General features: G+C 38.8%; 1 protein-coding gene across 1 annotated transcript; it reads right to left on the bottom strand.

The window, feature by feature from the left end:
- Positions 1–234: 234 nt before the first annotated feature.
- Positions 235–1,188, bottom strand: LOC143615946 (uncharacterized). Its single transcript, XM_077088930.1, has one exon. It carries the CDS (start codon positions 1,186–1,188, stop codon positions 235–237), a length of 954 nt encoding a protein of 317 aa, XP_076945045.1.
- Between the last annotated feature and the right edge of the window lie 10,187 nt (positions 1,189–11,375).

Raw genomic sequence — 11,375 nt, forward strand, 5'->3', positions numbered from 1 at the left:
GGTTTCTAATAGGTTTTAACGCACACCAGTATTAAAAATCAAGTTCCCTTACGGTCACCTAATTAATTGTGATCTAGTTCTTTTATTCGAAATCCTAACTTACAGCGCGGAAATCAAAGGCAATTCAAAATAACTAAGACGCCTTTGAGGTTGCAGCACTGGTTTGTAATCATCTTCCAATAAAATCCGGTGTGTGCAATAAGCGGGGCTAATATCTTGAATATCGGAAAGTCTCTATGCAATCGCCCCCTTATGCAACTTCAAAACGTCTATCAACTTCGACTTTTCTTCCTCCGTCAACTTGGATGACCCAATAACGGGCAAGTTCGAGGCCTCATCAAGATACGCATACTCCAAGTGTGACGGGAGTACTTTCAATTCCAATGGAACGGGTTTCTCCACAGAACCCGCCTCACTCTCACAACTAATCTCATTCTCTTCTATCATCTCGGGCAAACCCAAAATCTCAACCAACTCATCACAAACCGAATCGTTCTCACACGACTCATCCTCACCCAAATCATCACAATCAACAAAACCCTTACTTCCCACGAGATCCGCACCACAAATATAATCGAAGCAACTATCAATACCTGCAATAAACGAGTTAATAAAATAAACTGATTGGCATGGACCACTAAAATCATCTTGATCTCCCGGATGCTTCATTGATCTTGCAACATCATAAGTAACATTCTCATCACCAACCCAAAGGGTGATGTTCCCATCATACACATCGATATGCGCCTTTGTGGTACGTAAGAACGGACGACCAAGAATGATGGGGACCTTCTCGTCGGCCTCCATGTCGAGCACCACAAAATCAACCGGGATTACAAACCTATCAACCTTTACTAGAAAATTCTCAATAATACCTGGCGGATATTTAACCGAACGATCGGCCAACGATAAGGACATGCGCATCGGTGTAAGCTTGCCTAACTCCAATTTCTCGTACAAAGAATACGACATCAAATTTATACTTGCACCCAAATCTGCCAATGTATGGCTCATCGCATCACTACCAAACAAACACAGAATCATAAACACACCCGGATCCGACAACTTCTCGGGTACGCTGTTCAACACTATCGCCAAACAATCTCCCATAAGGGGAATCGATGACACCTCCCCCAACCTATCCTTCCTCTTCAACAGGTCATTCAAAAACTTCGCGTATTTCGGCATGTGTTAGAGTGCTTCAATGAACAGGAGATTAATCTTCAACTGTCGAAACATATCGAGAAAGTGCCCGTAATCCCTCTTGTATTTTTGATGTTTTACGCGAGCGGGATACGGTATACGAAAGTGGTCAGTCATAGGTGATGGCCGGACTTCAACCAGCTTCTTCTCTACTGGCGGCGCAACTGGTGCGGTGTTCTACACTTTGCCCGGCACTTCCATCTCGATCTCTTCATCCATTACCTCCTCATCTTCAACTTCAACCTCCCTCCTTCTTACCTCGGGACCCAAACTCCCACCGCTACGAGTAGTAATTGCTTTTAGTTGAGCGGCCGGATTATGCTGAGTAGAACCGGAAAACTGTCCTGGGGGCCTGTCATCCAATCTTCGAACAATATTGGCAATGGACCTTTGCATGTCAAGTAGAGCCGATTGTTGATTTTTAATGAGCAGGTCATGATCGGCAAGAGTCTTTTGAGTAACTTGGTCTATAGTAACAGTTTGCTGCATCATTTCCTCCAACTTCTTACTCAGATCTGGCCCCTTATTCGAACTTTGACCTTTAGAACCTTCATTGTTATACTGTCCCCGATTTCTGATAGGGGGCTTGAAAACCAGGTGGCCCACCGGTCGGACGCCAATTCGAATTACCTTGCGCTTGATTCTGATTCTTGTAGTTGTTCCAGTTCTGATTTTTGTTGTTGTAAGCATTAGGGAACCTATTCTGACCAGCCACAAAATCAACTTCTTGATTTTTCATAAATGGACACTCCAGAGTACCATGACCACCCCTACACATATCACACTTGTCCACTTTATCCTGTAATTTCTTTATCTCTCGGGTAAGATTCTCAATAGCAGGAGCCATACCAGTATCTAGATTAACCTGGTGTACACCTCGAGCAGAGGAGGATCTACTGGGGACGGGATTGGAATTCCCGCTTCATGACTTCTTCGCGTACTCAGATTGCACGAAACTTTAAAACATCTCGTTACATTCGTTCACATTCTTCTTGTCCATCAAATTACCCCCAGGCCCCAGCAGTTGTGTCAAACCTCACTTGAGCTTCATAAGTAAGCCCATTGATTCTGATTCTGATTCTTGTTGTTCCAGTTCTGATTGTTGTTGTTGTTGTTGTAAGCATTAGGGAACCTGTTCTGACCAGCCACAAAATCAACTTCTTGATTGTTCATCAATGGACACTCCAGCGTACCATGACCACCCCTACACATCTCACACTTATCCACCTTATCCTGTAATTTCTTTATCTCTCGGGTAAGATTCTCAATAGCAGCAGCCATACCAGTATCCAGATTAACCTGGTGTGCACCTCGAGTAGATGAGGATGTACTGGTGACGGGATTGGAATTCTCGCCTTGTGGCTTGTTCGTGAACTCAGATTGCACGAAACTTTAAAACATCTCGTTACATTAGTTCACATTCTTCTTGTTCATCAAATTACCCCCAGGCCCCAGCAGCTGTGTCAAACCTCGCTTGAGCTTCATAAGTAAGCCCATTGTAAATCTTCTCAACAAGGGCCCAAGGTGTGAGCCCATGTTGGGAACAACGGGAAAGCAGATTCTAAAAGCGCTCCCAAGCTTGGAAATATGGCTCATCCGGCTCCATGTGAAAGGAGTGGATCTGATCACGGAGTCGAGAGGTCTTAGCAGGGGGAAAGTACTTCTTGATGAATGCATTGCGAAGCGCCTCCCAAGTAGTAAATGCTCCAGCAGGTTGTGAGTCGAGCCAAGTGGCGGCACGACCCGAAAGTGTAAACGAAAACAAGTGAAGGAAGATCAAATCCTCATTAGCACCTTTCAAATTGAACGTTTTGAACACATGAGTCAGATGGTTGATGTTTGCCGGTGCATCTTCATCTTCACGGCCATGGAATTGGTGGTGTTTGGTGATGTTGGTCATGACGTAGGATGGAATCTGCCATAAGTTAGGGTTATCAATCTCGGCAGCGATAATGGGTGAGTGATATCCATGGAGCCTTTAAAAAGCTTGCTAGTACACGGTGCGGTTATTTTCGGTCATTGGGATGGGTCTGGGACTCGGTGGTGGTGAATTGGTGGGTGATGATTTTAGTGAAATGCCTATGGTGATCGGTTGCGTTTTTGACGATGACAAACTTGCCTCGGACTTCAATGGAATAGGTCCAAAGCAATCTAACGGTGGTCCTTGCGAACGCAGATGTGGCATATACCTACTCGCTTTCTAAAGAACGACTCTAATACTGAAAATAAACAATTGAAAACAATCTAGACTTAATTAGACTCCTACGACTCAAACAAAACGACATAAATAGTACGTATGTAGCAAGTAGGTCCAATCAAAGCTAATAACGCAAATGCCAAGAGTCCCGACAACGACGCCAAATACTTGATGGCTAAAGTAGTTTAATATTTATTAACTAAAAAGAAACATTAAGTAATACTCTAGACTCTCTAAAACTCGACTAAACTACTAACCGGCAAGTGAACCGGTCGACTCTAGTAAAGCTAAGTAAGTCTCGATATCGAACCCACGAGACTCTCTAAATTACGTTTATTAGCTAATTAGACTCGACTACAAACACGACTTATTAATATATATTTGTTTGGGGGGTTTTTTTATTAAAGTACTAATTTAATACTATAATTAAAAACTAATTAAGAAAACAAGTAATTTAAACGAAAGCAAAAGTTTGTTAATTAAATACGATGATGATGAGAAAACTACCTAGGCTAGAATCCCCAAAATTTCAGTTATGAATTAACCGGAAAAATATTTAGTTATGGACTGGGATCGTAAAATAGACACTTAAAAGAAAACCCGAACAGGACCCCCGACCCTTCTCAAGAAGACACATATGGGTTTCTAATAGGTTTTAACGCACACCAGTATTAAAAATCAAGTTCCCTTACGGTCACCTAATTAATTATGATATAGTTCCTTTATACGAAATCCTACCTTACAACGCGAAAATCAAAGGAAATTCAAAATATTTAATTGATCTAATAGACAATAATAAATAATCAACCCTAGACGGACTCCTTATGAAGAACTAAATCTCGCAAGATTAAATAATAAAGATCTACCAATAACCTATTACTTTACAGATTTTAGGTTAGCAGCACACATAGATTTATTTGACAATATTATTCCTTTGACCTTACCGCGAAATCAAATCATAAAATAACCAAGAACACAAAGTAATTGATCTAATAGCAACCTATCATATGACAAACAATAATCAAGGAAACTATGGAATAAAACTCATCAAACAATCATAAGCATCCATATGCATCAATTTAATATAAATAAATCTTTACTAAATCATAAAAACCATAACGATAAATAAATCCCAGATCAAATCAAAACGTCAAAGTAGATTCATCATATGCCTAAGTAGTTCATGCAATTTAGCCTAACATCTCAAGTTTAAACGAAACAAACAAATAAGAATTCATGGCGGTAAATAAATGAAAATGAAAGAAACAAAAGATAAAACCCGTGTTCTTCGTCTTCAACCAATACGCGCACCACAGGATGATTCTTCCTCTCCAAAGCTGCCAAAAGCTGCAATCCTGTGCTTTTGAACTCTCCAAATTCGGCAGGCAACTTCTAGTCTGATTAAAGGTTAGATTAGGGGTGTTTATATAGTGATTAAAACCCAAAACCCGGAATATTCTAGAAATTAAGTTGGTTGCGCCACTCTACAAAATATCTCCACTTTGCCACGCAGCGTGGGCAATTTGGCCACGCTACGCTACCAAAGCCCCGTTTGGCCGCGCAGCGTGGCCAAATTAACTTGGTCCCGGTTCGGTTCACTCCTAATATGGTCCGGTTCGTTTTCTGATGGTCCGGTTCTCCGGTTTAGCTTGTTTTCTCTCATTTTTCGCCCTCTTTTCACCATAATTGAAACCCGTAACCTAAAATACAAAACCATGTTAGTAGTATACAAATCTTGCAAGAAACCGAACAAAACTAATAAAATAATAAATAAAATGTACTTGGGATTTATATATATTAAACGTTATATCAAATATCCCCACACTTAACGTTTTTTCGTCCCTGAAAAAGTCTCATTGCAATGGGATCAGAATCGGAGAAATACACTCTTAAAAACATATTGGTTGTCTTATTAATTACAAAGAAAACAAAAAACACGATTGTCGATATTGTTGTCCACTTAAACCCAACCGCCGACAGATCAGACCTCTAATCATGTTAAGCATTAAGTTCAAGTTAACACTCAGTCTAAGGGTCTCACACCTAGAATCACAAATCCACCTAATTTGTTTCATGCATGTCAAAGTAAAGAGAAACCCATAAAGATTTTATTCTACCAGTGCACCCTAAAAAGTTGTAACTATTAAAATTTAACTTCATAAATAAATACTTGAATTATTTGAGCAATTTTATATTCCAACATAATTTAGACGTCACCCATGGATGTTCTCACCGTGGTTGCTAGCCTAGTGAGAAGCATGTAAGCTGTTGGTCATTACTCATGAACGTTCTTTTAATCCTCATTCAGAGGCCTATCAGTCAAGCTGCCAACTCGAAAGAAAACACATAGGTTGTTGGATTTTATTTATTATTTTTATCGATCATCATCCATAGATGTCATCTCCAAGTCACTATCCCGGAGGGAGACATGTTAAATTATTGGATCTTTTTCAATTTTATTATATATATACACATTTATATGCTCATTACTTATGTAGCTGAAATCAAATTTTCAGATTTACAAGGCTTTAACCTACACTGGCGCTTAAACATTACCTTAGACGTTTCAGTTTTTCTATTTTCCTAAGATGAGAACCCACAAGACTTAATGATTTAATAATAAGTATATTTATTACATTCTCAAAAGCCTTTCACTATCAGCTGGGCCTATCGACACATCCCAAATTAAGTGCGTTCATGTATTTATTATATCTTATTATTAGTAGTTTGAAAAACCGAATCTAAAACTTTTTTTTAACAAAAACCAAATCTAAAAATTAAAGACATGTATTTCTATCCCCACACTTAAAATTTGCATTGTCCTCAATGTAGGAATGGAAACACGGCTCAAAAATTTTAGAAACAAAACAAAACCTAAAAATACAAAATTAAATAAATACAAAACAAAGCTAAAAATTAAAAATTTAAAAACATAATAACAAAGTAAAAAGGAAAGACTTAGCTGGTAGAATAGAAGACTGTTAAAGTGCCAGTCTGTCGCCATGAATTCTCTCCTTATCGACCGCTCACCATTTTTTACTTACCTCATTCTCTCGTTTCTGAAAGAACAAGCCTCTCCACTCGACATACCTAAGCGAATACACAATAGAATATCTAGAAAATAAAGTCTACTCAGGTGTCTTGGAAAACATTTCACCAACCCATCCTCCCAACCATACAAAGTCAGATAATAATTATACGGACCAACGAAATAAAAACATCATAAAAAGAAAAATAGACATAAAAGATACAGATTCTCCTACTGCTACCGCTCGCATATTTGAACCTCCCCTTCTGAATCTATGAAACGACAATGCCAACACACTGGCCAAATTCACTGGCCTCTGTTGCACCATAACCAACAAACCAAACAAATCCAATCAGTTAATCTTATTATCACCTGAACCCCTTCCAATCAATGTGGTTGCTAAAATTTTATGAATAAATAGAAGGACCGGGTCACGAATCTTCAAACTCAGCATTCTACCAGAAAAAGGGGAGCTCGCTATAGTGCTCCAGAATCCAGCCAAATCAGTGTTAACTAAACTCATCGGTTTCGGGATTTTAAAAGCACCCCTGAGGCTTGTTTGGAATTCTGGTGAATCAACATCGTCTTGCGTGTAAAATTGACTTACCACCCCAAACTCGGCAATGGTCATCTGATAAGTGTTTCTTCCCAACGCAAGTGACACCGCTCTTTTTGAGCAAAATTACGATCTTTATATCTGAAGGTGCATAAAAACTCTAACATCAATTCTTGATATCGCGACGCATCAATGCATAACATGGCCTTAAACTTTGGACCCAATAATTCTTCAATGCGATCCCTTTGACCGACCATATTCAACATTCTCCAATCAAAAGTTTTGAACGTCAATAACTCCGTGAGAATTAAACTTTTTAATTTTGAAGATTCTTTCGTGTCCCTTACAGATCGAAGTGATAGACAAAGAATGGGACTTATGCATATACTTGTTGGAACAACTTCATCTTCACTGTACGTTATCCTTCTTTTTTTTTTGGTTGAGCAATTACTGTTTCTGGCGGTCTGCCTCGTGCGCGCGGAGGTGGTCCTCTCCTGCGCTTCTCAACCTCTCGCGATGATCCTTCACCTGACATTCTAGAAAAACGGCAAATAACAAGGAGAATTAGTAAGTTAAAACTATAAATATTATTATTATTTTTTAAATAATTAGAAAAAATGAAGAACTTTAATAAAAACTGGAAATCCGATTTACAAAATATTTTCATCTTTTAGAATTAACGAATGTTCCGAATTTAAAAATCTACAACCTCTACAATAAAGACTCAATGTACACTACCACCTCTCGACACTTTAAGTGTCCCTAATTAAACCCAAGTGCCAAATAAACCGACTTTGAGTAAAAAACGAATGGAGAACTTAAATACATAAAACCATCATAGAGTGAATATAGTTTCCCAATTCGTTTCGACCACAAAAGATCAATGTCCAACAATCCCAATCAACCCCAACCTAAATAGACACTCATTTATATCCAAAACCAACCCAACCGCAACTTCACCAATATTCAAAAACCAACGTACAACAACCCGCCACCAACAAACGAGAACAAAAATTAACCAATACCAACCCATAACCTCAAGTATATTAACTAAAGCACCCTAACTAGCAAACTAACAAGACCCATCTAACTATGACTCAAGCTATCAACAAAACTAAAAAATTAAAAAAAAAAAAATTGAAAGACAAAAGTACAAGAAATCATACCTTTTAGATGAGTACACAAGGAATACTAAGCAATATAAGTTTAATTGGGAGTATAGTTTAGGGTTTGATTAGTGGTGAACAAAAATTGAAATTGATAGGTAAATTATGGTGGTGGGGTGTTATGGTGGTGATTAGGGTAGATAGTTTGAAGATAAATAGTGTTTTTATGGTGGAATTAGTGGTGAGAGAGTAAGGGTTTTGTGGGTTTGAAAGATGGAAAGAGGAAGAAGATGGTTTTGTAGGTGTGAAGATGTACGTGCAGATCTAGATAATGTTGTTATTTTATGATTTATTAACTAGTATAATTTTTTTTCGTGTAAATAGGACGCGCCACACGACCTGGTTTGATCATCAGGCCGCGTTACGCGGGCACACACCTTGCATTCGCCACGCCACGCGGCTTCCCGTATTCCGATCACCGCGCTACGCGGCCAACCATTATTATTTTATTTTTTTTATTGATGATGCGCGTCCATGTATATTTACCCTCGTTGGTGTGCGTCGGATATGTCTAAAAGAATGACCCTCACAACCACACACAACCGGCAAGGGTACTGATCGCAAGTAGTATAGACCTAGGAAGTCCGAGTATCGAACACAAGGACACGTAAGGACACTAATGATCACTAACCCTAGACAAGACCTACCTAAGAATAATATTTAATTGATTTTAATTTTGGTTTTTCTTTTTATAAAATAATTTAACTGGACTGACTGACAAAAGTTACCAAAAATAGAAAAATTAACGGAAAATTAACTGTGTTGACTTTGGATGGAGAAAAACGTCTACCTAGGTCTGAATCGAACTGTAGGTCTAACAAGCAAATGGATTGGATGACATCACGACACCGGTTCCTAAAGATGACACGACTAAGGATTGCTCAGGCTCATTGGATCACCTCTCGGTCTCACTCAACAAACCTTAACTACTCTTAATCGGCTAAAACGACCAAACCGGAAAATAATTGTTTACGTTTTCTAATGTTGACTCACCTCTCAGTCTCACCAACACTCGACCCAAATGGTAATGATACTACACAACCAAGGATAGAGGAACAATTCAACTTAAACCAAATAGATCAACTAGTCGCTCAAAACACCTAAACCAGACAAGAAACGAACTCGCTCTCGCGCAATTCTAATTCTAGCATGCAAAGGCAATGAGGCAACCCTAACTTCTTATCACCTCTCGGTCTCTAAGAAGGTGTCTAACCGTTGTACTTTGACCAATAATTCACGCAACAAAACCCTATGGTTGTACCTACCGCAAACAAACCCTAAACACAAAGTCTAGAATCAAACAAGCACCGATCAATCAATACAAAACTAATTAACCAACGCAAGGAGTTTACGCAATGAATTACCAAAATTTTTAGCCCTTAAACACAACCTATTTCATGTCTAAATCAAACTTTACAATAACAATTCAAGTCTATCAATCAAACAATCCAACAAACTCATCAAACACTAACAATAATCATCATTCCTAGGTAGAACCGACAAGTTTAGCCTCAAATCATATTTGGACAGCAGCTAATACTCAATAAAAACATCAAACACTTCATACCAATCATCATAACAATCATTCAACAATCAATTATAATCATAAACAATTCAATCTTCAAAGTAATTGCAAAACTACCAATCAATTGAACAAGAAAAACAAAGTGATTGAACAATGATAATAAAGAAAGGATATGTAATGTTTCGGGGCTGCTCTTGGCTGTAACAACTGATGGAAAACATCCCCGAGCCTTGTTCTTCCCTCCTTCTTCCTTCCTTAGCCTTCACACGATCAAACCCTAAGCCAAAAAAACCTTTTCTTCCTTGGTTCCTTGCTGCCTACTGCCGATCGCAGATGCTGCCCACCCTTAGGGTTTTTTTCTTTTTTGTATTATAATATTATTGTAAGACTTGGACTTTTCCAACATGTAATTAGGCCGGGCTTTGAGTTGTTTCTTGAAATCGTATGCGTAAAAGGCCTTTAAGCTCTTCAAAAAGTTCGGTTTTTCTTCCATTAACCCATAGCCTACAAAATAAACATTACTATGTAAAACCCATATAAAACAAGTCAAAATACATAAAATATAATATAATAACGTAGATAAAAGGTGCGAAAAATAAGTGTGTTTTACAACACATCACTCCTCGCGCGACGCGAGGAGGGTATTTTTCCAGAAAGTCTTGATGCTTGAAAGGCTTATTTAATTAGAAAAAATTTAGACAAAATACCAAGCCTTCCTAGACCCTTTCCATGACATTTTTACCTTTAAAACTTACCGGGAACTCCGATTTCTAGAAAATTCCTTCTCTATGTCGGTAATGATTCCTTGAAACGATTTAACGACACAAAACAAACTACGTAAATGATGGTTAGTGACTCAAAGAAAATAAAATAAGAATGAAACATAAAATAAAGAGCGAAAGAATGCACAAACTCTACACTTGAGTTTTCACTCAAGAACCACGTGTGACGATTTAGTTTGATGGATTGAGAGGAGTTTCCTCTACCTCGATTAGTTCCTCCGGTCCTCTAAGATAGTGCTTTAAGCAATGAACGTTCACCTTCCAAGAGGTTCCATTATCCGGATACTTCAACTCTACCACTCCATACGGGAAAACTTCATTCACCAAGTACGGTCCCGTCCACTTCGATCTCAACTTTCCTGCAACAGCTTCAAACGAGAGGTAAATAATAATACCTTATATCATTTCTTGAACTCCTTTCCGCCTTTCAATCGTCGATCGTGTAGAGCTTTCGTCTTTTCATTGATGTTCAATGATCGAGAATATGCTACATCCCGAAGCTCCTCTAACTCATGAATTTGAAAGTACCTTTTCCTCTCGGCCGCGGTAAGATCGACATTCACCGTTTTCAATGCTCAATAAGCAGGATGCTCCAACTCTATTGGAAGATGACAAGACTAACCATAAACAAGCATAAACGGTGTAGTACCCAACGGAGTCTTGTACGCGGTTCGGAATGCCCACAACGCATCATCTAACTTCTCTGACCAATCCTTCCGGCTAGCCCCAACCGTCTTCTCCAAAATCCTTTTCACCCCTCGATTTGCATTCTCAACTTGACCATTCGTTTGAGGGTGATAGGCGGTAGAGGTACGACGAGTAACCCCATAACGAGTTAACGCCTTCTCCATAACGGTATTACAAAAATGGGTTCCCCGATCACTAATAATAGCTCTCGGAGTACCAAAACGAGTAAAC

The sequence above is a fragment of the Bidens hawaiensis genome, unplaced genomic scaffold, assembly GCF_021521415.1.
Source record: "Bidens hawaiensis isolate Kalapana, Puna unplaced genomic scaffold, B.hawaiensis_p1.1 tig00044869_1, whole genome shotgun sequence".
Taxonomy (NCBI): domain Eukaryota; kingdom Viridiplantae; phylum Streptophyta; class Magnoliopsida; order Asterales; family Asteraceae; genus Bidens; species Bidens hawaiensis.